Source organism: Mastigoproctus giganteus, chromosome 2 (genome assembly GCF_048544385.1).
Source record: "Mastigoproctus giganteus isolate SK-2022 chromosome 2, ASM4854438v1, whole genome shotgun sequence".
Taxonomy (NCBI): Eukaryota; Metazoa; Arthropoda; class Arachnida; order Uropygi; family Thelyphonidae; genus Mastigoproctus; species Mastigoproctus giganteus.
Genome location: NC_143576.1, coordinates 227,660,778 through 227,688,511, shown reverse-complemented (window position 1 = coordinate 227,688,511; position 27,734 = coordinate 227,660,778). Strand labels below are relative to the sequence as shown.

General features: G+C 36.2%; 1 protein-coding gene across 1 annotated transcript in view; it reads right to left on the bottom strand.

The window, feature by feature from the left end:
* The window catches only part of LOC150090206 (acetoacetyl-CoA synthetase-like), a 93,283-nt gene that overhangs the window by 5,357 nt on the left and 60,192 nt on the right, over window positions 1-27,734 (bottom strand). Inside the window, exons 13-17 of the mRNA XM_090369019.1 lie at window positions 25,632-25,745; window positions 25,274-25,399; window positions 19,734-19,803; window positions 13,873-13,931; window positions 7,565-7,767 (exon numbers count right to left, since the gene is read on the bottom strand). Of these exons, the coding sequence (XP_090225145.1) occupies window positions 7,565-7,767; window positions 13,873-13,931; window positions 19,734-19,803; window positions 25,274-25,399; window positions 25,632-25,745 (572 nt within the window). The remainder of the gene's footprint in view (window positions 1-7,564; window positions 7,768-13,872; window positions 13,932-19,733; window positions 19,804-25,273; window positions 25,400-25,631; window positions 25,746-27,734) is intronic.

The following is a 27,734-nucleotide window of genomic DNA, read 5'->3' as shown; positions in this document are numbered from 1 at the left end:
GTTCATCTGACATCCATTTAGGCCTAAACCTTGAACAATATTTCTTAGTTGGTATGTAAAGCCTATTAGCTTCCAAGGTAAATTCTTTGAATCCTTACCATTTTGTATTTGCTGTTGGTAACATCATCAGTTGGTTCCACGTACAGAATTTAAATACTGTCTCAGACCACCGTAGTTGTCTTTACAAAAGCAAAAACCCTTCCCTTTACCCCTGATGGTAGTTACCTCTGAGTAAATCCCAATTCAGCACACTGTGATCACTGCCACCTAGTGGTTCCTTTACCTGCAGATTCTTAATGCATGAAGAATTACTACTGATAATCAAACCAAGAGTATTACTCCCTTTAGTTGCCTCCCGAACATGCTGATGTAGAAAACAATCATCCAATAAATCCACAAAAGCTTTGCTAGTGCGTGAGTGATCAACCCACAAATTCCAGTCAATATCTGGAAAATTAAAATCCCCCATTATAAAACTGTCTGATTTACTGGCCCACTATTTCCTGTACAGTTTCTTATTATACTCATCAGAGTCATTAGGCTTACAACACACTCCTACTCTCAATTTTGATCTCCCAATGCTTATGTCACACCAAACTGCCTCGACACTGCACTGTCCAGCGATATCGACTGGCTTCGCTTCTTTGGATTTTATGTGTTTCTTAACTAATAGTATAACCCCTCCTCCCTTCCTATCTTGTCTATCCTTCCTGTACACATTGTGCTCCCCAAATTCCAGTTCTGCATTCCTTATATCTGTGTGACACCACATCTCTGATATCCCAACAATATCTGCCTTTGATGTTTTGACCAACAGCTCAAATTCATCAAATTTATTTACCAAACTCCTAGCATTGGTGAACACACAAGTATACATGCACCTGTTCCTATTCTTAGCTACCCTAACACAACCCATGTGTTTACTTGTACCGCAATGATTCCCAGCAGTCTCTGAAATACCCTGCACCTTGTTTTCCAGGCTGCTGCTCATTCCAATAGAAGCAATGCAAGAATCACTTTCACCTCTGCCAGTGGCTACTGTTAATCTATTAGTCCTTGTAAACCCCACAAAGCTAGCAGTTTTCTGACCCACCTAACACTGCCTCGATAGCATCAGCAAATATTCTTGCAACCTTTCTATTTAAGTGTATCCCATCCCTGTAGAAGCAGTCCCTTCTGTTAACAAGTACAGACCAGCCTGAAAAGCGAATGACTAAACTATCACTCATGGTTTCCGAGAAAACTCATTAATCCTAATCCAACTTTTCACCAGATATACATAGTAAAAAAAAAACATATAGAAATACTCTCGTAACATAATAAACATTTGTCTCAAATACTACCATTAATAAAAAAAAAAAGAGAAATCAGCCTCTCAAATTATTCCGGATAACCGACGTTCTACTGTAATGTGAAATGGAAGCCCCATTTAAACTGCATTTGCAAATGTGTGAAGTGTCTAATGTCTTTTCCATGTCCCTCCGTCATTTGTGCATAAGTTGCTCCTAGCAGACAGATTTTCTTTAAATTTTATATTTGGACCTTTTAGGAAAGATCTTGAGAGCCATCTCAAATTTCATTAAAACTGATCAGAAATTTGGCAAATTTTTTTTTCATAAAATTTTAAGTTCAATATAAATTAATTAAGTATACAGGAACTCCCCAACTTACGTAATGCTCGACTTACAGAAATTCGACTTTATGTAAGTTTTTCCCAATCCATGCAAATTTTTAAAAAAATCGTGGAAACGTATTTTGCATCTCATAGGAATAAATGGAGGTATTGTGAAAATATAATGTGAACCCAATAACACTTTTTTTTTTTTTTTTAATTCGTTCCAAGTCTTTGGAAGTTTAAAATTTCGCTATATTACTAAGCTACTTATCTCTCAACAAAGTCATGTTTATAATGGAAATTGCACTAACTACCCTTTCATCGTTATCCTATGTCCCCGTTATAAGAATAAATTTTGAACGCTTTTGTGATATTTTTCTAAAGCACATTTCTGGAGGTCACGACCAAAAACCGATTTGCACTTTCCAGTTTATTGGACTTTTCTGTTCGTGCATCTCATTTGGGGGACAAGGACTAATAGATTAATAGTAGCCACTGGCAGAGGTGAAAGTGATTCTTGCACTGCTTCTATTGGAATGAGCATCACCTTGGAAAATAAGATGCAGGATATTTCAGAGACTGCTGGGAGTCATTGGGGTACAAGTAAACACATGGGTTGTGTCAGGGTAGCTAAGAAAAAGAACAGGTGCATGTATACTTGCGTGTACACCAATGCTAGGAGTTTAGTAAATAAATTTGATGAATTTTAGGTATTGCTCAAAGCATCAAAGGCGGATATTGTTGGGATATTAGAGACGTGGTGTCACACAGATATAATGAATGCAGAACTGAAATTTGGGAAGTACGTCTACAGAAAGGATAGACAGGATAGGAAAGGAGGAGGGTTTATATTATTAGTTAAAAAACATAAAATCCAAAGAAGTGAAGCCAGTCGACATCGCTGGACAGTGCAGTGTCGAGGGAGTTTGTGACACTGGGAGATCAAAATTGAGAGTAGGAGTGTGTTGTATGCCTAATGACTCTGATGAGTATAATAAGAAACTGTATAGGGAAATAGTGGGCCAGTAAATCAGACAGTCTTATAATGGGGGATTTTAATTTCCCAGATATTGACTGGAATTTGTGAGTTGGTCACTCACGCACTAGCAAGGCTTTTCTGGATTTATTGGATGATTGTTTTCTACATCAGCATGTTCAGGAGGCAACTAGAGGGAGTAAGACTCTTGATTTGATTATCAGTAGTGATTCTTCATGCATTAAGAATCTGCAGATAGAGGAACCACTGGTGGTAGTGATCACAGTGTGCTGAAGTGGGATTTACTCAAAGAGGTAACTACCATCAAGGGTAAAGGGAAGGGTTATTGCTTTCGTAAAGGCGACTATGATGGTCTGAGACAGTATTTAAATTCTATACAGTGGGACCAACTGATGACATTACCAACAGCAAATACAAAATGGGAAGCATTCAAAGAACTTATCTTGGAAGCTACCAGGCTTTACATACCAACTAAGAAATATTGTTCAAGGTTTAGGCCTAAATGGATGTCAGATGAACTAATGAGACATATGGCAGAGAAGAAAAATGCATGGGATACATATAAATTAACGTGACACAGAAGCCTACAATAGATATAAGTTGATCTGTAACCAAGTTACAAAGGAGGTTAGGCAGGCGAAGGCAGATTACGAGAAATCTTTGGCAAGGTATGCAAAGAAAAACAGCAAAGAGTCCTTTACTTATGTAAACTATAGAAGGAAGGGGATGAATCAGATTGGTCCACTTGATATCGATGGTTCAACTGTTGGTGATCCTGCTCAGGTAGCTAACAAACTAAATCAATATTTTGCATCTACATTCACACATGAGGAGCTATTCAGGAAGGGGAATGCCATAGATGAAGTAAACACTGGCAGTGAGCTAGATGATCTTGTAATAATTGAGAGTAAATTGGAGTAGAAATTGTTGAAGATAAATACAAGAAAGGCACCTGGGGTGGATGGGATCTATCCAGTTATATTAAAGGAGGCAGCAAAGGAAGTAAGCAATCCGTTAGCCATAATTATGAGAGCTTCCTTGGACTCAGGGGAGGTACCCACAGACTGGAGATGTGCAAATGTAACCCCAATTCACAAAGGAGGATCACAGGCACAAGTAATTATAGACCTGTGAGTTTGACTTCTGTTCCAGGAAAATTAATGGAGGCACAGGTTAAAGAAGCACTGCAGGATCATCTAAACAAGACTTCAGTTATAGCTCGGACACAGCATGGTTTTGTTAAGGGAAAGTCTTGCCTGACCAATTTGATTGGATACTATGATGCATTCACAAAAGAACTGGATGCAGGGAATAACTTTGATATTATAATCCTGGATCTTAGAAAGGCTTTTGATACTGTTGCACATGGAAGACTGCTGCACAAATTGGAGCAGTGTGGCATTGGAGGCAAATTGCTGCTAGGGATAAAGGGGTGGTTGAGGAGGAGAAGACAGAGTGGTAATGTTATTAGTGGAGTCCCTCGGGGTTCAGTGTTGGGTCCATTATTGTTTTCTGTATTTATAAATAATATTGATGATGGTATATCAAGCTTAATGTCCAAGTTTGCAGACGATACAAAGGTTGGCAGGGTTGTTAATGACAGTACGCTGCTGCAACAGGATCTAGAAAAGTTGAGCAGATGGGCAGAGAGGTGGCAAATGAAGTTTAACATTGACAAATGTAAAGTACTACATATGGGAAACAGCAACCCCAGTGCAATGTATCAACTCTGTGGTACTACACTGACAGTGGTAGAGAATGAAAAGGACCTGGGGGGGGGTAATTGTGCAGGCAGATATGAAGTTCTCTGAGCAGTGCAGATGGGCTGCAAGAGTAGCTCATGGTGTCTTATCAATGATATACAGGAATTTTTCTAGCAGGAATAAGGAGGCGGTTATTCCCTTGTATAAGGCAATGGTCAGGCCACACCTTGGGTACTGTATACAGGTCTGGAGGCCTCATTTCAAGAAGGATGTAGAGCTGCTGGAACGAGTACAGAGAAGGGCAACAAGATTAGTGAATGGAATAAAAGGTTTCTCTTACGAAGAAAGGCTTCTACTAAGAAATTTGCAAAACTACTGAGTTTTGCAAATTACAGTGTCTGGAGACTAGGCACAGGCGAGGTGATCTGATAGGTGTATAAAGCCTTGAATGGTTTGAGCATGCTCAATGCTAATGGGATTCTGCCTCTTGCTCAGAATAATCACCTGAGAGGGCATAAATTCAAATTGAGGAAAGACAGATGTAAGATAGATGTGCGGAAATTTGCCTTTAGCCAGCAGGTAGTTGGTTGGTGGAACAGACTTCCATCCCTTGTTGTGGAAGTTGATAGCCTAAATAAATTTAAGGCTCAGCTGGACAGGTATTTTGAACTAATGGAAGGGTGAAGTGGAAGTTTTTTTTTTTTTTTTTTTGGCTGATACTGCATAAGCTTGCTTTCTTGCATCATATGCCTCTACTAATGCTAATTTTACGTTAAGAGACTTTTGAAAATCTTACAATATTTACTACACCATCTTAAACATTAATAGGTCCTGTCCGAAAATTACTAAAAGTTGTTTGAATGGTGTGTGGAAGAAAATATGTCCATGGCACGTAAAAGGCTTCGAAGGATTTGAAAAAGACGAATCATATGAAGAGGTTGCATACAGATAAGATTGTAAAGATTGCAGAGCTACTTCAGATGGAGGTGGATGCCAAAGATGTGGAGGAATTAATAGAGGAAGAAGAGAAGGAAGTATCTAATGAAGAACTTACTGACTTGCAGGCAGCGGTAGTGAAAGAAGAAAATGCTGACAAAGCTCAAGATGAACCAAATGAAGAGCCAAGACGCTTCATCAACAGAGAGAGATGGCAATGACATTTTGTGAAATTGCATCGGCAATGGAGAGGTTTGAGAAGATGGATCCTGACAGCAAACGAATCTTAAAAGTTAACAGAGGAGTAAATGATATTCTTGCTTGCTACAAAGAAATCTACGATGAAAAGAAAAAACCACCGTCCGGTCATCCATTAATATGTTCTTTCGTAAGGTTGAGTGTTTTCGTAAGGCCCTCAACTTGTGCAGCGGCATACTTATCAGCTGAAGACATTGATTCTGGCAACAATGCTCAAGAGGTAAAACTTATTAACAATTATGCCTGTCTCCTCTCTTTTTTTGTAATTTTATAATTTACAATTTTTTTAAATTGCACAATTTTGTAATTTTTTCTGTGCACGAGATAAAAAAATTGAATAAATACAATAAGTAATTCTATTTACATGTTCGTCGAACAGTTTTTTTTTTTTTTTGATTCAATCAATTCATCGAGCACAGTTGCAAGTGCTGCATGCACAAGCATGGCGAAATTCCCTGACTTAGTAAAATCCGACTTACATAGCATTCCACAGAACGCAACCCTTACATAAATCGGGGAGTTCCTATATTTTCAAGTTTGGGCATTAACCCAATAATGAAAAATCACACTAATACCAAATTTTCGGAGTATGTTCTGTTAAGTGCTGGGAAGGCCCTACAATCACTTCTGATTCAAACTGCTCAAATGACTGCCCTATATGACTGCCACTGGGTTAATGTTCAGCTGTCACCAGATTTTTTTTTTTTTTTTTTTCAAAAAGCAACACGCATGCACACGTTATTCAAATGAAAACTGAAAAACTAACACAAGATGCATAATATACAAAAACTTGGTGGCTTTATCTATTGGCAACACAGTACCTTCATAGTACCATTTGCTAGTGTCATATGAAAACAACCTATTTTCAAGATAGGCAGCAACCTTACAGTAATTCACTAAGGTAAAGACGTGATCTGTAATCTGATTTTTGAGTTTAGAATGAATAAAATCTGCTGAAATTTATCACAGAATGGCTCATTATGGTGAAGCAATTCCTCAAACAGGGAAATCCTATTGTGTTGTCACAGAGAAGTCACAGCGGCAGTGGAAGAACTCTTACAAGGAAACTGTCACATTACCAGGATTAAAGAAATGTCACATGCAAGGTTAAGTGTTGGTTTGACACATACCATCATTAACAAGGAGTTTCACTTTTGAAAAGTGAATGCTCAATGGTTCCTTGACATTTAATGCAGGAACTGAAAGAATGATGATGTAACATGCCTCAATGGCTCCTGGAGGATGCAAACATGAAGGAGACATCTTAGAACACGTAACTGGAGGGGACTCATTATATACCACAAAGCAAATGTACATGCCTGGAATGGTGCCATACATGCTTATGACCGATGAAAGCCTGTACTTAAGCACCAGTCAGGAAAGTGTTACTCACTGTATTCTGGGAACATAAAGAAATGATTCTGGAACATCATCTGGGTAGAGGAGAAACAAATACAAGTAAAAAATACATTGATGCACTCAACCATTTAAAGCAAGCCATTAGAAAAAAACATCATGGTTTGCTGTAACAGGTGTGTGCCTACAGCATGATAACATTCATTCCTTTCACCAGCCATTATGGAATAATAGGCAGTGAGAGGAACAGGTGATAAGAATGTCGCTTGTTGTGAAAAAGTCAAAATACAAATGGTTTGTTCCAACACTGATCACAGAATTTCTTCTCTTGAGAATCCAGAAATTAATGCAGCTTTGTAGTAAGTGTGCCAAACATAAAGAGGACTATGCTGAAGACCGACATGTATAGTTTTCTTGTTCGTAAAATATAACTTTTAATATTTTTCATTTGAGCGACCTTTGTATTATAAAAAAGTCAAAATCCACAATCGAGGTTGATCCAATCTTCATTAACATTAAACTACTTTTGTTTCAGTGATAAAAACTTTCTAATGATATGTCATTCACTTTTCTAGATGACAAATTGAGGGAGATGCAAGAAAAAATATAAAGAAAGAAATGACAGCTTGAATGATAATATTAATATGATTAAAATATTATATGCTTTTAATATGATTAAAATTATATAGTTTTACTTACAGGAATATCATCCGTTTTCAGGACAACTGAGGGTACGTGGCGAGCAGATAATTCTTTTCGAATGGCTAATTGTATCCTTTGAATCAAATCTTTGGAAAGTGATTGTCCTAATGCTAACTTTAAAAATAACACAACTCTTTCATCTCCATTTTTTCCATACTGGGACACACATAAGCTATCCTGAACTTCCTTAAAGGCCTCCACTGAAATACAGCATTTCTACATTACTTATATTACTGAAAGTTTCTTATAATATGATAAAAATCTGGTAAAATTTGATTGGAGGGATACCATAAAGTTCAGAATTTAAAAACAATTTCGTTAACTCCACATTTCTGAACTTATGCAGAGTTACTATTAACTTTTTCAAAATAGCATAACATTTCAAATTAAATTCTTATCCTACTTATATAATGTAAAAAAGAGCATGTTTACATGCAACTATAAATTACTAAAAAGATAATACAGTAAACTTTCATTTTCTGGCTCTCAACGGACCATGGACAAGACCAAAAAATAAAATCCAGAATCACCAAAATAAAAAAAAAAAAAAAAAAACAATAATGATAGTTTGCCACATACAAAACAGAAGTACAGAAGAATAATGTAGCACATGTGGTGGACTTTTTTTTTTTTTTTTTTATAAATTTCTTCAAACTATCAGTTCATTTAAGCTTTGCACACACTATCTTGTCTCAGTATAACATTAACATCTTTGCCACATTAATTTATTTAGGCCCAATGTACCAGTCCTGTCTAGTCTATTTTGGATTCATATATTTTTATATGCATTATCATGCCCAATTATTGTGAATAATCTTCCCTCAGTACTTCAGATGCAGCTTTGCATGCTTTTGCCTAGTTTTAATCTATTTTTCTGCCCAGCATGCTTTACCATCTGTTATTTTGCATTGCAAATATGATGGTCGACCTGTAGTTGCATCTCAAAATTTTGTATCTTTTGGCTCTTCTTTCTTAAAAAATTAAGATCATTTTAGTAAATTTATATTTTAGTAATTAAAGGATAGCCTTTACTATTTGAAGGTTGAAACAGAATTATTATATACATATACAGTCATTTTTGCTATAACGTAATACAGGTCGATCATCACTAATGTGGCAGCGTTGGGACCTGTGGGGTGCTGGATTAGAGTGTGTCGGATCACCGATGGTTATTTTAGCACATACAGTTTACCCAACAGCTAACCACCTCATCCTACCTTTAACATGTTGACTGCCAAGTGAGAAAAAAATTCCCCAGAGGACAAAAAATATTATATTTAGTAAATAATTTGATTAGTAATTCTAAAATAAATATTGTAATGTCAGTGTTGTTGTTTTTTTGCTTAAAAAAAAAGTGTTGTGTTGATTTTTTCCCGTTTGTAAAGTGCGAAAGTTCACACTTTACAAACAGCATTCGCCTATTAATCAATTGCATTACAGCCAATTTGCTATGATGAAACACACATAAAAGCAGAGAAAAACTGTACTTTATCCTCAATTAGAAGCAGCTTAGAATTGTATTAGCAATGGCAAATTATGCAAGGCAGCAAGCTTATGCAGCATCAGTCAAAAAAAACTTCCCACATCGTCTATCCATCATCTCTAGTAATTCATCCTAATCCTTCCTTAAATTTATTTCAACTACCCACTTCCACAACACCAGATGGGAGTTTGTTCAATCAAACAATTACTCTGGCTGAAAACAAATTTTTAACAATATATCCTGCAATCAACCTTTCAATTTAAGTTTATATCCTCTTATGTGTATTGCTTTAGCAACAATAAGGATGCCGTCAGCAATTAATTTACTCAATCCAGTCAATGCCTTAAACAACTCTGATTTCCTCGCAGGTGCTTAGTTTCCAGATGCTACAATTTGCAGAACTAAAATCTTTTTTTGTTAAGAGTATCCTTTTGTGCCCCTGACTAATCTTGTTACCCTTCATCTGCACCCACTCCACCAGATCCACATCCTTCCTAAATTGAGTCTTCCAGACCTGTATGCACAGTATTTGAAATGTGGCATAACCATTGCCTTATAAGAAGAATCTTTATTGCAACACCTAGAATGATAATTTACATAATATTAGTTGCAACAGCCCATCACGGCACAGTGGCCAGGGGTTAACATTGTACTACAGAGACATTATTGCCTCAGGAACCAAAATACATAAATAAATAATAAGTGCAAAAAAAGTACAGGAAAATGGAGAAATGACTTTAGTATACTACATATATAGAACATTAAGTGAGCGTACAATTATTTGCTTCACAATACATACAATAAGGATATACATTGAAGTGCAGAAATATGTACATAGTTCTATGGGTTAAGAATATACATTGCTCAAGAATCAAATTATAATAGTAGTAGCCTTGGCTACCCCACTGAGTATTCCTTTCCTATATTGTCTATCACAACAGAACTTATTGAAGTCAACATCTAGGTCCTGGACTTGAGATAGGATCTGCTGAGGAAGAAACCGGTCCGACAGATGAAGGCATCTTTGCAGAGGACAACATAACTGGGGGATTGCTCGTAGATGTGCTGGTGGGATCCTCCATGCACAGTTTTCCCAGAAGAAGGGGGGAAGAGATGAGACCGGTCATGAGTTTGACTGTTGTGACAAGCCTTCTTTCATTAATGAGCGATTTGAGCCTTGTCTTGTTAAGTGCATTGGCCTTATCGGTGGTCCGGAGCTGTGGAGGCAGACTAAGTTTGTGGCATGCCCACTTGAGAAGCCAGTACTCCGATAAGAAAACCGGTTTGATGGTAGAAGGAGATGCAGATGCCCAAATCTCTACAGCATAGAGAAGTGGCGGATACACTATTGTTGAGATGTATCTCACCATGGTGGATTTGTCTGTTACGTGGTGCAGATGTTGCTTACATATCCATCTCTCAGACTGGCGGCTTTTGTAAGGAGTACGTCTACATGCTGGCCGAAAAGAAGTTTCAGATCGAAACTTATTCCTAGGTCAATGTGATGTTGGACAAGAGGGATGAGAGCTCCATTGAAGGTTGGATAGATTTTTGTTGGCTGTTTCTTTAATGAGAAGACCATGATTTCTGACTTCTCGGGATTGATACGCAGACCAAATTGTTTGAGGTAGATACATACTGAGGAGAGTAGTAGTAGTGGCATGTGATGCAAGAAAGCAAGTGTATGAGCTTATGCAGCATCAGCCAAAAAAAAAAAAAAAAAACACACACCATTCCCTCCAAATGCCTGTCCAGTTCCTCCTTAAATTTATTCAACCTATCAACTTCCAAAACGACAGATGAAAGTTTGTTCCAGCAATTAACCACCTGCTGGCTAAAGGCAAATTTCCGCACATCTATTCTACATCTGTCCTTTCTTAATTTGAATTTATGCCCCCTTAGGTTCATAATCTGAACAAGTGGAAGGATCCCATCAGAATTCAGCATGCTCAACCCATTCAAGGCCTTATACACCTCAATCAGATCACCGTGCAGGTGCCTAGTCTCCAGCCACTGCAATTTGCAGAACTTAAGCCTCTCTTGGTAAGAGGATCCCTTCATTCCCCTCACCAACCTTGTTGCCCTTCTCTGTACACGCTCAAGTAATCTACATCTTTCCTAAAATTAGGCCTCCAGACCTGTACGCAGTACTCAAGGCATGGCCTGACCATTGCCCTATACAGAGGGATAATCACCTCCTTTTCCCTGCTAGCAAAATTCCTATATATCATTGCCAAAACCCCATGACCTGCCCTGGCAGCCTGTCTGCATTGCTCAGAAAACTTCATATCTGACTGCACAATTACTCCCAGGTCTTTTTCATTTTCTACCACCTTAAGTGTAGTACCACACAGTTGGTACGTTTCTCTGGGGTTACTTCTACCCATATGCAGTACTTTGCATTTGTCAAGGTTAAACTTCAGTTGCCACTTCTTAGCCCATCTGCCCAAATTATCTAGATCCTGTTGCAGTAGCACACTGCCATTACTGTCCTTAACAACCCTGCCAACCTTTGTATCATCTGCAAACTTCGACATTAAGCCTGATATACCTTCATCAATATCATTGATAAATATACAAAACAACAGTGGACCCAACACCGAACCCTGTGGGACTCCACTAATAACATTAGTCCACGAAGAGCAGCACCCATTGATCACCACCCTCTGTCTTCTCCCACTTAACCATCCTTTTATCAATTGTAGCAACTTACCCTTAATACCATTCTGCTCCAATTTGTACAATAGTCTTTCATGCACAACAGTGTCAAAAGCTTTCCTGAAATCCAAATATGTGATATCAAAATTATTTTTTGCATCCAGTTCCTTTGTAACCACATCATAATATCCTATCAAATTTGTCAGACAAGGCTTTCCCTTAACAAACCCATGCTGTGTCTGAATTATTGCTGCAGTCTTGTCTAGATGATCCTGCAATGCATCTTTAACCTCACCAAGTCTCTTCTGAGACTTGAAGGTTTTGGCTTGCTTTTATTAGTATGAGTAACTTTAGATCGTCAGCATAAACTAGGATATTTAACTTTTGGATTACCAGTGGAGCAATAAAGGCAGTGAAGAGGAGGCCAGATAACACTTCCCCTTGCGGGATTCCAACTGAGATTACTTTGCGGTATCGTGAGTTATCTACAGATAATTTGACTATTTGATTATTCAGCAGAGATGTGAGGAAAGCTAAGATGTCTCCTCCTATCTGATAGTGCTTTTCTGGTAGTTTTAGGAGAGATGGGATGTGCACAGCATCAAATGCAGATTCAATGTCTATGTAGGTGTCTGCCGGCTCGTCTCTGTTCTCAAAGGCTGTGAGGATTCTGTTAGTTATTGCTAGAAGGTTGGTCACAGTTGATGTATGTGGGAGTGCATAGTGGATTTGTGGAGGATTGTCTGGCAGGATTTGCTTAGCGAGGATCGGAAGCAGTACTTTTTCTAGCAGTTTCAATATACAGGATAATCACCTCCTTATCCCCAGTGGCAAAATTCCTGTATATCACTGACAAAATCCTAGTAGCCTGTCTACACTGTTCAGAGAACTTCACTTCTGACTGTGCAGTTACATCCAGATCTTTTTCTTTTTCCACTACCTTGAATGCAGTACCACTCAACTGGTATGTTATTCTGAACTTACCTCATCCCATATGCAGTACCTTGCATTTTTCCAGGTTAAACTTCAACTGCCAATTCTAAGCCCATCTGTATAATTTTTCTAAGTCTTATTTCTATCATTAACCACCCTGCCAACCTTTGTATCATCTGAAAACTTACACATTAAGCCTGATATGCCTTTATCAATGCTAGGAGAGCTCATGGATTCTATCAATGATATACAAGAATTCTGCCAGCAGGAACAAGACAAGGAGGTAATTATCCCATTACATAATGCAATAGTTAGACTGCACTCTGAGTACTGTATAGAGATCTAGATGCAGCATAACCATTTTTGGTTATTAATACTAATATGTTTGGGTTTATGACTATTTATATTTGTGCCTACACATTTCTGGTTCATTTTTCACAGCTTTTGGTGACTTATGGATTAGGAATGTGTTCACTTATTGGTTGCAGAGTTATCAAACACTGTTCTTCATTCACCTGCTACTATTTCACTTGAATTTCTGTATTTTTGCAATTTATTCTTTATATGTGATGCACAAAAATTCCAATCTAACTCCACTAAAAGGACTTTTTATTCTTCTCTAAAAATGATTAATCACATCAGCTTGTGGCAACTTGGAACTAGTAAAACAGACATATCATCTTCTCAATGGCATTCTGGAGTTTTCACTTCTGAAATTTCTTCCAGTCATTTAAGTACTTACTCACTTCATTTTGTGATAATTTTAAGTCCAAAGGAAACAATGTCGTCTCGCTGGCATTCTGGAGTTTCTTTTCAATTCCAATCATTCGATGTGCTTTGTGAATAGGCATATTTTACTTCCATAAAAATTCGATATTGCTGGTATCAAATTTAAGTCAACACAGACAGTTGTACTGTCTTGGATGGCTTTGTTTTATTTTCTCATTTGGTCAGCAACGGAAACAATTTCACACGAAGAAAGGAGACAAGATGTTATTGTGTAATTAATATTTTGAATAAAGAATTTCCAAACATTCAAAACTAAGTGAACACATGATAATGTGTTCACTTAGTGAAATGATAATGCTCAGCAAAAGTTATCAGAGATTTTTTTTAGAACTTACTAAATATTATAGTAATATTTTTCAATGTGCTTCAGATTATCAAAATGAACAGTAATGTTCAATTAAATGTCATTAAAAAAAAAAAAAAAAACATGAGATATTCTTACCAACATTATATATCTCTGCACTGCCAAATCTTACACCATTAGGATTCAAAGTTCCATCACTGCAAAGACAGAAGGGGAAAAAAAAAAAAAAAAAAAACAACGATTATCTAAAATTAAAAAATCTGCTCTATGAATAAATGTGAATCAAATCAACTAGATAATTTGTTTTTCTCTGAAACATAAATCAATAAATCTATTTTCTCAAAAAAATTAATAGCACATTGTGTTTTTTTTTTTTTTTCTTTTTCCTCTCTCTTCAGGATCATTACTAAATTTGATAATATTTCTGCTATTTCTGTCCTTAATTGGGCAAACATTTTATCAGACCAAATTTAAAATCCAAGTACAATATGTGACTATATTTCAAAAATATTTCTAGCATCAGTAGAAAAGTTATCACTGTTGTGTTTGGATCACATTTCAAAGTTTTGATACAAACAGTTACTTAAGGTTCTACTTTTACAATATTAAAATATACCATATTAATTATATTAAAACATATGCATGATATAATATAGTTGATAAATGGACAAATTTTAGAATGGAAAGTGTAACAGCAGCATTTTAAAACTAATCTCAAAAGGACTTCAGTGAGACATCTAAGTCCAGACCTGTGGTGTGAACTCCAAATTATCTATGCAGGAAACAGCAAATTACAAAATAGTGCAGTGAAAGTTGTGTTACTAAGTTAAAAAAAAAAACTAGAGGTAATGAACTGAGATGAATATTTGATAATACTTAAGGTATCCAAACATCATCAGTCTGAGTTAGCACATTACACGTGTTTTATCATTTCAAAATTTCATTTTGCTTTATTTCACTACTTTATTATCTCACTGAAAGGTGGTTGTTGCTTTTTTGCTATTCATTTCTTTATTATAAAGATCAAATATCAATATACTTAACATTTTTAATACAGGAATGAGTACATATACTTGATATTGTGGAACAAATGCATTGTTTAATTCAATATTAATAACTAATTACATATATGTTTAAAATATTTAACTCTTTCACAAGCAACAGATGTAACATCAATATGCAACAATTAATTCTTAATCATAGCCTAAGGTGTAAAGCTTGCTTAGCTGAGATACATGCTAAATAAAAATTAGTCATAAATGTAAATGAAAATTAAAAAGCATATGCACTTACTGTTGCAAAAATCTCATGCTGATCCATCATGTTTAAATAATTTAAGCTGCAATTATTCATGCAATTTGTAAAGAAAAAAGAGAGAAAAGGAAAAAAAAAAAAAACCATATGCTCTCCTATTGTTGCCATTATTACAATATTAGTACTGATAACTGGCACTAACAATGCATTGTAATGACAAAGCATCGTAATGAACATATGTAACAGACTACGGATTTTTATTAATGTGCATGTTTGGAACATCAATAGATGTTCCAAACATGCACATTAATAAAAATTAATAATAAAAAGAAAAAACAATGTAAAGAAGGTGGAAAGATAGCAATTTGTGCTTAATGGAATTTGTTTAATTTAGCAGTACATGCTCATATATCATTATGCTGCAGTTTGCTATTGAATTAATTCAATTGTTGTTATTGAAGAAGTTGAGGTATCTATGAGGAGAAGTAGATTGCTTGGAGTGCCTGCGGCACACTGAAGTATGCTTAATTCAATTTTAAAGGAATAAAACATATACAGTGGTACCTCGGTATACGTCCTTAATCCGTTCCAGATCCTTGGACTTGTGCCAAACAGAACGTATACCAAATGAATTTTTCCCATAAAAAATAAAGGGAAAATGATTAAAATAATTTAAATGCTGCTTAATACTAAAATACATAAATACAAAAGCAATTAGATGAAATAAATGAAAATTTAACAAACTTTAATTTTCTCTTTTCTGTCTCTTTTCCCTACTTGAGGATCACCAGGTTTGACGTTTACTAAAAATCTGTCCAAAGAACTTTGCTTCTGCCTTCTCCTCAGGATGTTTCGGAACTGTGACATTGTCTGGTCATTCCAGACAATGCTATTACGGCTTGTTTGGGCTTTGTTGGGGCGGTACTTCTCTGCAAAGTTTTTGACATCCATCCATTTGACAAAGATTTCCTTGATTAATGAAGTAGGGGCTTCCTCCATCTCCTCCTCCTCCGAGCCTGAAGAGAGTGTATCCATCTTAGTCTTGTGCTCCTCCTTCTCAAGTTCCTGCAGCTCCTCAGTGGTCAGCTCTTCCCTATGCCCCTCCACTAACTCCTCCACATCACCATCACTCACATCCAGACACATGGACCGGGCCAGAGAGACAATATCCTCCACTATAGGCATAGCCTCAAAGTCCCTTTCAGTCACTGCTTCTAGCCACAAATTCCTCCAAGCAGAGTTCATTGTTCTGTAGGAAACTTCCTGCCAGGCTTTGTCAATGAGAGATATGCAATGGATGATAGTAAAGTGTTCTTTCCAAAACCATCAGGGTTAATTCTGTGTCAGAGGTCACTTCAAAGTACCTCTGGAATAGTGCTTTAGTATAGAGTTTCTTGAAATTACTGATGACCTGCTGGTCCATGGGCTAAATGAGAGGAGTCATGTTAGGGGGGAGGAATTTTACAGTGATGAAGTCAAACTCAACTCTGGCAGCAGAGTTTGACTTCAGGGTCAACAGACTTAACCCTGCAAGCTTGGAGGGTGAGCTGGAGCATTGTCCATTATGAGGAGGACCTTCAGAGGCAGGTTTTTCTCTTCTAAATAACTTTTTACACTTGGCCCAAACATAATATTGAACCACTCGCTGAAATATTCTCTGGTTACCTAAGCCTTGCTGTTTGACCTCCACATCACAGGTAACTGAGTTTTCTGCACATTATGTTTCTTAAAGGCCCTCGGTTTTTCAGAGTGGTAGATCAGTAGAGGCTTCGGTTTGCAACCCCACTTGCATTGCCACAGAACAAGAGAGTTAGCCTGCCCTTCATTGGCTTGTGCCCTGGCAATGCCTTCTCCTCTTATGTAATATAGGTCCTGTTAGGCATTTTCTTCCAAAACAGGCCTGTTTTGTTACAATTAAACACTTGTTGGGGAACAAAACCCTCAAGCCTCTACAAATTCCCCAAACTCTAACAAAATCATTGGCAGCATCTTTATCAGCACTGGCTCCCTCTCCATGCCTCACAACACTGTGAATGCCAGTCCTCTTCTTAAAATCATCAAACCAGCCGTGGCTGGCTTTAAACACTTCACTTTCTTGGCTTGTTCCTGCCTTGTTTTTCAAAAGATCAGCATGAATCAGTTTTGCCTTTTCGCAAATCATTGCTTCCGATACGCTATTGCCAGCACACTGTTTTTCTGTTATCCAGATCAAAAGCAATTTCTCAACATGCTCTAATGTCCCTGATCTTTGTTTGGTAATTGATTTCATCCCCTTCGCAATGTTAGCAGATTTAATAATGTCTTTGTTTTTCACAATCGTAGATACCGTCGTTCTCGGCATACGGTATGCAGAAGCCAAGTCCCGGATATGCATGCCACCTTCATACTTTTCAACAATCTCTTTTTTCACCTCCATGGTAATCCTAACCATTTTCTTCGTTGCTTGGCTCTTCTCTAACTTTCTTAGAACTCATGGTTAATGAATTTACAAAAAATTTAAGCAAAAAAACACAAAATCATATGAAAATTCACAGAGAGTTATAGCGCAAGTTGTTCACTGAATGACAGAAACTGTCATACTGGCGCTCGTGGCAGAGATGCCAGATCTTACCCCCTCTCCAAAAACCGAATTCAGTCGATCAAGGACGTAAGCGCTCAACGTGTGCGCATACGTCCTCGGTCGGTTTTATTCGGAAAGCCGAGTGAGGACGGACGCGCGTACTTTGCAAGCGTCTGTCCTTGGTCGGTTTTTATTCAATTTTTGGAGATGGGGTAAGATCTGGCATCTCTGAGTCGTGGCTTTTTGTCTCGAGAGAGGTAAACAAGGGTAGCGTGCGGTGTTGTGACTCATTTTGACGCACGTGAGTTGTATTCCAAACAAAGGTCGTATACCAATTATATATAATATGGATTGAATAAATTATATATAATTAATACAATTGGCTTAATTTTCTAAATTATTTTAGGAACATAATTTCAACTTGGCCCAAACATAACATTAAACCACTCGCTGAAATATTCTCTGGTTACCCAAGCCTTGCTGTTTGACCTCCACATCACAGGTAACTGAGTTTTCTGCACGTTATGTTTCTTAAAGGCCCTTGGGTTTTCAGAGTGGTAGATCAGTAGAGGCTTCAGTTTGCAACCCCACTTGCATTGCCACAGAACAAGAGAGTTAGCCTGTTCTTCATGGCTTGTGCCCTGGCAATGCCTTCTCCTCTTGTGTAATATAGGTTCTGTTAGGCATTTTCTTCCAAAACAGGCCTGTTTCGTCACAATTAAACTTGTTGGGAACAAAACCCTCAGCCACCACAAATTCCCCAAACTCTGTAACAAAATCATTGGCGGCATCTTTATCAGCACTGGCTCCCTCTCCATGCTTCACAACACTGAATACCAGTCCTCTTAAAATTATCAAACCAGCCATGGCTGGCTTTAAACACTTCACTTTCTTGGCTCGTTCCTGCCTTGTTTTTCAAAAGATCAGCATGCATCAGTTTTGCCTTTTCGCAAATCATTGCCTCCGATATGCTATCGCCAGCACTGTTTTTCTGTTATCCAGATCAAAAGCAATTTCTCAACATGTTCTAATGTCCCTGATCTTTGTTTGATAATCGATTTCACCCCCTTCGCAACGTTGGCAGATTTAATAACGTCTTTGTTTTTCACAATCTTAGATACCGTCGTTCTCGGCATACGGTATGCAGCAGCCAAGTCCCAGATACGCAGGCCACCTTCATACTTTTCAACAATCTCTTTTTTCACCTCCATAGTGATCCTAACCATTTTCTTCGTTGCGTGGCTCTTCTCATTAACTTTCTTAGAACTCATGGTTAATGAATTTACAAAACATTTACATGAAAAAACACAAAATCACGTGAAAATTCACAGAGAGTTATAGCACGGGTTGTTCACTGAATGGTAGAAACTGTCGTACTGACGCTCATGGGCAGTCGTGGCAGAGATGCCAGATCTTACCCCCCCCCTCTCCAAAAACCGAATTCAGTCGATCGATTTTATTCGGAAAGCTGAGTGAGGATGGGCGTGCGTACTTTGCTAGCGTCCGTCCTTGGTCGGCTTTTATTCGGTTTTTGGAGAGGGAGTAAGATCTGGCATCTCTTAGTCGTGGCTTTGTCTCAAGAGAGGTAAACAAGGGTAGCGCACGGTGTCGTGACTCATTTTGACGCACGCGAGCTGTATTCCAAACAAAGGTCGTATACCAAACAAAATTTTTCGCATCCAAACAGGACATATATCAAAGTTGGACTTATTCAACTCTGTACACCAGTGTATTTTAACAAATACAGTGGTATACCAAGGTACCACTGTATTTGTTAAAGAGAATCAAGAATGGTATACAAGTATGTAACATTTCATTCTGAATTAAATGCAAGCCTAAAATATAATTATATTATGGAGAGAGAGAGAAAAGCTGTTTTACTTCAAAGAAGCTTAAAAAAGATCATTTGAATTTTGCCAATAACATTTCAACAAAAGTTCCATTGTCAGTTTTTTATTATTTTTTTTTTTTTTGGAAAAAATTGATATGTGAACTTAGAGAGAAGTGTATTGAAAAAAATAATATTATTTAAAAGATGATTTATATCTTGTTTTAGAAATGGTCTTTCACAACAACAGTTATTTCTAAATTTAAAACCTGAAAGAGGGGGATACTTAGTTTTATTTGTTCACAGGCATGCACAATACTATGGTAAAACATTTAAAATATTAACAAGGAATCCTACCTTCTTCCTAACATCAGGATTCCTCTTGTGACTGGGTTAATTATGCAAAAATCCCCATGACTCCAAACTCCTACAAATAATAGATTTAAAAAAAAGCATCCTTGTAAATGCTAAGCTATCAAGTAAAGTCAGATACTGTTAGCATTACTAGATGAATGTCATTGTACAATATTTTATATACACATAATCCAATTCAACTATATCAGAAAATTGTATACTATACCACTGCATAACAAGCTGATCAAGTAGTGGTACGTTGAGGTTAGATTTATCCTTAGCTTTAACCCTCTTAAAGCTAGAATTTTTTTTTTTAAACTTGGTGATCAAAATTTGAGTATTTTTGAAATACATTGGAACTTCTCTATTACGCACTTCTATTTAACGAATTTCTCTATATTATGAATTTTTTTCGCGAAACATTGCACCTTGAAACGAAATTACATGTAAAATTAACCCCATAAAACGAAGTGTTAGTCTCTTTATAACGAATTTTTAAACAATTAGTAAAAGCATTTTTGAAGATTTTCAAGCATTTACTGCTAAACAGCCGCTCAAATATACTGCCTCCTTCCTTCCGAAATTGTGCATTAGCATCTGGAATTAAATAATCATGAACACTTGTGGCCATTGACGCCCGTAGGAGGGTCTGTTTCATATTTGTTACCGTTATTAAACCAAATGGGTTTTCTTAAAAGTGGTCGTAAACTTTACAATAAATAGGGTAGATTTGTAAATTAATGTTGGCTCAGGGGAAAACGAAATTCGCTGCGGTAAATCTTTAGCATGCTGCAGCGGCAATACATAGAATGCTACCATAGTCGGTTTTTAGTAACGCCTACTGAGTGACATTCGCTTCTCACCTCAATTGTACCACATGACCTTCGTGTCAATCATTATATGATATGTCCGTTCTCGTCTAACTGGACTCGCAGTAGATGGTTTCATGATTTTTTTTTTTTTTTTTTAATTTCGTTCGTCATCAATCACATAGGCTATACTGTTCTTGTATTTTTTTTTTTCTTCTGAAGAGTAACGTACAGCATACGGTGGTAGATGACTTTCATCAACCGGTGAAATACCACCACTTTGCTTATTGGAGGCTTGAAGTGGTGAAACCCATGTTTAGTCTCTAGAGCAAAGTTTCTAGCATCCCCCTCCCTCCATACTTCTCCTTCAACCCATGCACAGTATTAAGTAATATAGGGTTTGATACCTTTCGTGTTTGGGGTTTTCATAAAAAAAAAAAAAAAAAAAAAAAAAAAAATCAAATTTTCTTTCGTGTATATATGAATGAAAGCAGAATAAAAGAAATTCACAAAGTCGTATATTTCTTCAAAGGGAGTGATACTGTTGAATTGGCAAGCGAACATCATTGAGTAGGCGGTACTTATATGGCCAGCGCAGCGAAGTTTGCGGTGTATGTATCGGCAAAAGCTGTAGTCCAGTAATTTTTACAATTGCGAAAACAATGTCAAAGAGAAAGTGTTTAAGTATTAATGACAAAGCAAAGATTGTTACGGTATTGAGCAGGATTTTAAGAAAAATGATGTTGCGGAGAAATATGCCATATCTGCAAACAGTTTATCTACGATTTTTAAAAAAAATCGAGAAACAATTTTAAATGCAATTGAAGGAGGAGCAGACAAGAAGAGAATTAAGTTGTGTATATACGAAGATGTTGATAAAGCTGTTCTAAAATGGGTGCAAATGATACGTGAAAAGAATATCCCAATATCGGGCCTAATAATTAAGCAACAAGCTCTGAAATTTGCACAGTCCTTTGGACATACAGAATTTAACGCGAGCACTGGGTGGCTAGATAAATTTAAGAAGCGCCACAGAATTGTGGAAAAGGTTATTTGTGGGGAAAGTGTTAATGTAAGCGAAGAAGATTGCAACAGTTGGAGGAACAATATCTTAAAGACGATTTTGGAAGAATATGAGCGTAAGGATGTTTTAATGCTGACGAAATGGGTTTATTCTTTAAAATGTTTACCGAATAGAACACTTGCTTTTAAGGATGATAAATGTTTTGGCGGAAAACAAAGCAAAGAAAGAAAGAATCACTGTGCTAGTTGGAGCAAATATGACAGGAAGTGAAAAATTAAGACTTTTAGTCATCGGAATATCAAAAAACCCAAGATGTTTTAGAGGCACAAAATTTTTGGAAGTTGACTACACCTTTTAATAAAAAAGCATGGATGACAAGTGATATTTTTGAAGAATGGATATTAAAATTAGACAAGCATATAACAAAAGAAAAAAGGAAAATCATGTTGGTAACTGACAACTGTCTGGCACATCCTGCCAGTATTTCTGCCAAACTTAAAAGTGCGAAGTTGTTTTTACCACCAAACGTAACGTCAAAACTCCAGCCAATGGACTAAGGCATTATTAAAAATTTTAAATTTCATTATCGAAAGAGAATAATAATGAAGATTGTCAATGCGTTATCAGAAAATAGAAACTTGGAGGTTACAATTAACCTTAGAGATTGCATCTCTGAACTGGCAAAAGTTTGGGCAAATGATGTCACTGAATACACGATTCAAAACTGTTTTTCGAAAGCGGGATTTGCATTGAATACAGAAGTCGAACAACGACTGGACGAAGAGGATGAACTGCCCCTTTCACAACTGAAAAACTTTCGAACATTATTAGAATCGTCCGGAAACATCGAAAATGAAATAACACTGGATAGTTATGTTTATGTAGATCACAGCAGAACATCCAAATGAAGATGAAATACTGCTGAACAGTGTTAGATGCGACCATGATCACGAAGAAATTAATGATGATGCATCGGAACAACCCGTAGAAAAGCCAACTCACGAAGAAATGATTAACGGTTCGTATGGGTCTACAGTTTTGTGAAAATGTTCCTGATAATGTTTTTAAATGCTCTGAACAAATGTGAGGTTTTCTTTGAGAATGAGACAATTTTTTAATTGTACTGTGTAAACGAAAATTGCAGATTTTTTTAATTTGTGATACTTACCGGCGAAAATTGTGTAAACGTAATTTAAATAAGAATGTTTTTGAAATAAAATACATTAAAAATAAATGTAGATTCGTTTTCATTTTCTAATTAGATAACAATTTCTAATAAAGAAGATATTCTCTGTATAACGAAATTTCTCTATAATGAATTTTTTCGCTGGATTTATCGAATTCGTTATAGGGAAGTTCGACTGTATATCATTACTTTTATAAAACAACAGAGTCCAGTAAATATTTGTTATAATAATATATCTGGTACACTGTCTTATCTACAGAGATGCTGGTCTCGGTAGTATTAGGTGTGTGTATGTTCCCATACATGCACTTGCACACACACAATAATTTGAAAAAACATTCAGTGTTAACTCTTAAAAAATAGCAAAGAAAAAGATTAATACAATTTAATTAGATGGAAGAGGACATTACATGGTTATTCATCTTATGGAAATAAACTAAAGTAAATAGTACTAAATTAAAAACCATTCTTCTCTCCCTTTTTTCTACATCTCCTAATCCCCTTCCATATTTCATTAACTCACATTTTACTGCCATTGGCTTTCACCCAGACTTTCAACTTCAAGATCATTGTTTCCTTCTATTTCAGCATATGGTCTTCATTTCCATTCTTTATTTCATAATCCTTAACCAATTACTCTAAACTCCAGTTCAGCACTGGCCACAAGCATATTCAACCGGTTCTGTCAAATAGGGCCCCATGTACAAATGATCTAAATAATAATAATATCATCTGCATCTTTTCTGCATTTCTATCAATGAGCCTACAGCCATCTAAATGTCTAGTTACACACATTATTGTCACTCCAAGAGCACTTTCGTGAGTCGACTTTAAAATTACACTCTTGAGCGTATACTTCATTCTCAATGCATATGTTTCGTTTGATATCAAACATTTAAAATAGTTTCAGTAAAACAAAGAAAATTTCCATGTAATGAACAGATTACAAAAGACTTAACTGGAAACACATTGTTCACCTCTGGCCTTCAGGCAATTGAAGAAATTAGTGCTGCTAAGCATGAATTAAGAGTCAAAGGGATTACCATTCTGCAACTTAGTTTTGCTCTTAAAACCTATCCAACCGCCTGTCCCACATACCAGAAGTAGTGCTGATCATCTGACTGGTTAACGTTTACCAGTATTCAACACAACAGACAATTCATTTGAAATAAATATAGTACATGAAATTGCACTTATGTAATTTTCTTATTATCTGGATCTGTGTATTATATCATCTGTATTATATTTTGCAGTTACAAAATAGTTTGTTAATATCATATATTTCGATTTTTTCTCAAGGTAATTTTTATAATGAAAAATATAACTGTGAAACTTATTTGTTAGCATATGCTTATAGTTTCGATTCTCTATATAATTTCAATTTTTTAGCATTGCTCATAAACATCACGAAACTTACCTCCTAATCTATACGTTTAAAATATGATGAAGAAATTAAAATAGGAATTTTTTTCCCATTTTATTTTTTATTTTATTTTATTTTATTTTTTCATGGGAAAAAAAGTGCACTCTTTTACTGTGATTTAGAATTTAAAGTTTATTTCCAGAATTTCAGAAAGAATTTTTTATTTTTGTTTGTTGTATCATTACATGATATGTGAGAAGTTATAATTCTTTTCTTTTTCAATAAACTAATAATAATTATTTATGCCTTTTATTTTTTAATCCAAGTATTTTGGGTGGAAAATTTGATTTCACTTACTGGCAGCACTTAGGATAGCAGCAGCCCTGTGTTTTGTAAAATATTAAAATCATTATAAAGAATAACAAATCATTATTATTGTATCGTATCATTTACTAAAGTGATATTATAAATACTAAAATGTGTAATATTTTAAAATACTTTTTTTTATTCCTTGCCACTGACTGTTCTTATGCTATGTAAGTACACTGATAATTTTAAAGAAATTAATATTTATAAAGACACATTTTTATGCAAATAATTATAAATATCTTTAATAATAATGGAAACACAGACTTAATTTATATAATATGAAAATATTTTATTTTCACCTTAATTGCCTAATTTTTAAATTTAATTATCTCTTAGTTACTGTAAAATTTGAAAAAATAAATTTTAAAAATCACTTACAAAAACATCATGAATAAGTTTTGCACAGGACCCCACATATTTTGGGGTCGGCCCTGCTCCAGTTTCAACCAAATTGGCTGCCACAAGGAAATCCTTTCAGTTTTCCAATGGCCTTACTCTCAGCACATTTCGTGATCATACTTCCACATGTTTACTTGCTGTTCCCCGTTCATAATGAACGGATCTGACTCCCCCCCCCTTTTTTCTTTCCTTCAGTATTTTACAAAATGCTTGGAAATGAATTTAGTTATTTCTAAGACTCTCAAATTATCCAGATAAAAACAAATTCAATACTGGAATATTTATTATATGTGGCATGTAATTTAGTATTATTACTAAACAAATACAACAAACAGTAAATTTTGTGGTATTATTAACAGATAAGACAAGCATTACTGGAAAAAGAAAACAAACCTGGAAATTTATTGAAATAAGCGTTCCTATACTTTTCTCCAGTAGGATCATTCCAAAAATGAGTGGGCATTGATGGGAATGGCTTTGTACATACCAGTTCTCCTTTCTGCCCAAGCGCATTTTTACCTGTAAGCAGTGAAAGTAAAATAAAGTAAAGAATTCACTTGCTAATGTACAATCATACACAATTAATAATCATGTATGAACAATAATTACAAAAAAAACTTCAGATATAAAGAATAAAATATTTTTTCAAAAGGAGGAGGTCAAAACAAACAGAAATGAGTATTCTATGGGAATTATCAAAATTATTTCTAAAACAGATGGTACAAAGTTGAAAACAAATGAAATAGCATACCAGTTTCATCCCAACATTCCATAGCCATCCCTAAATTTTGAGACTGTATTTCTCCTTTATGTACAGGTAATAAAGGGTTCTGTCCAGCAAAGCAGGAAATAATATCTGAACCACCTATTAAACAAATTAAAAGGAACATTGTGTCTGAACATGACAACATGAATTTGTAAAGCAGTAATGAAATAAATTTGTTTTGGTATTTCTGAATTAATAATAGTTATCATAAACATTTCAATTTGAAACAATTTTCAAGGTCGAAAAAAAAACTCAGTTGTTTAACTGTTTTTGAGTTCGTTAACCACACAAATGACCTCGTTTTGTTCTATAAAATGTGATTTACTTAATATAATTCAACATACAGAATTAAAAACATGGAAATTAATATAATCAAATTAGCACTCATTACAATGTTTACATAAACATCCTTGGCCGATTATATACAAACTGGGCTACCTATAGTCTTCAGGTAGTATATATGAAAGAATAATACAAACTCTTTCCACCAAATGGTGGCTGTACTGAGTATAAAAAGAAATTTTTTTTATTTTTACTCTTTAGCTCTGTGCCTACACCCTTCAATGATCCCATTATATCATATGGCAATACACATCTTTCACTTTTCTTGAGATATACACGGTACTGTATAGTTGAACTTTCCAAATCCGACTTTAAGGATTTGTGAGGTTCAGCTGTTCCACCAATGTTAAAGAAAATGGGCAAGGCCAATAAACCACCTGAGAATTGGAAAATTCAGTTCTTTGACTGGCCATTTGCCAAAGCAATGCATTAAAGCTGATTGCCAGGATGCAGATCTCACCCCAGGAACCATAAGTTTTTGCTGTGCTCTAACGACTGAGAAATTTGTCAGGTCATAGGACTGTCTAAAGGCTATTCACAGACAAGATTAATGACTCAATAAGATAAGTAATGGATACTCATTGTCTCACATCACCAACTCAACTGGTCATTGTTCTGCAGGAGGAATGGAGGATTACATCCACTGCAGTCTATCATTTGTTTGTGGATGGCTTAATCAGCAGGATGGAGTGCATCACGGCAGCCAAAGGGATACCAAAACACTACTAGAATGAATAGCAGTGACATCGTTTTGAAACCCACATGTATCCAGATTAATTTTTGGCAAATACACTGCTTGACAAAATTAACAGAACAAAATGTTTTTCATGAATATTTTACTGTGAACTGTATCTCCAAAGGTGAATATTTGATATAATAGGCATCTTAGCATGCAAATTCCGAGCATCCAATAGAAATCCATCTACCACCTTACAGAGCTGCATTATACAAATTATTCATATCTATAAAAACACAGGCTGTGACCATATCACTTCATTCCCATTTTTTGGTTTGCTCAGTGGGATAGCCACATCTCCAGCACTCATAGGATGGCTAGTCAATGCTGTTTATGCGATTCTTTGAGATGGCAGGCTGTTGGATGACTGAAAGCCAGGCAGTCGCAGACTGAGGTGGCACACTGACTTAATGTGTCACACAGTGGCATATGGAAGCAGTTTCAGGAGATAGGAACCATTAAAAGAAGGGCTGGCCAAGGCTGCCCGATGGCTACATCAACCAGAACAGACCACCATCTGGCTCTAACAGCAAGACTGAACCCTATGATATCATATCATCAACTGTCTCTTGAGATTGCTGCAGCCACAGATGAAAACTCTTACGGTGGAGGCAGTGTTAAGAGGGCTCGATTCATGTGGACTCTATGCAAGGAAGCCAGTGGTTTGTGTCCCATTAACCTCAAGACTGCAGAGCTCATCAAAACTGGTGCCATAAACATGCGACTTGGAGCCCTGACAAATGGTGTACAGTTCTGTTCTCTGATGAGTCCAGTTTATTTCATTATTTAATCTGGAGACAACAAGGAATATGGTACTATCCCTCCAACATCAAAGAAAAGGACTCTTACAGTGGAGGCAGTGTTCTCGTGTGGGGTGAAATAATGATCAAAGCCTCCCTTCATGTTTTTGATAGGGGTACCATAACTGCATAGAAGTGCCAAGAACAGATCCTCAAAAGCTATGTGTGACTTTTTAGGGGTGCAGTTGGCCCAGATTTTCCTTTCATGCA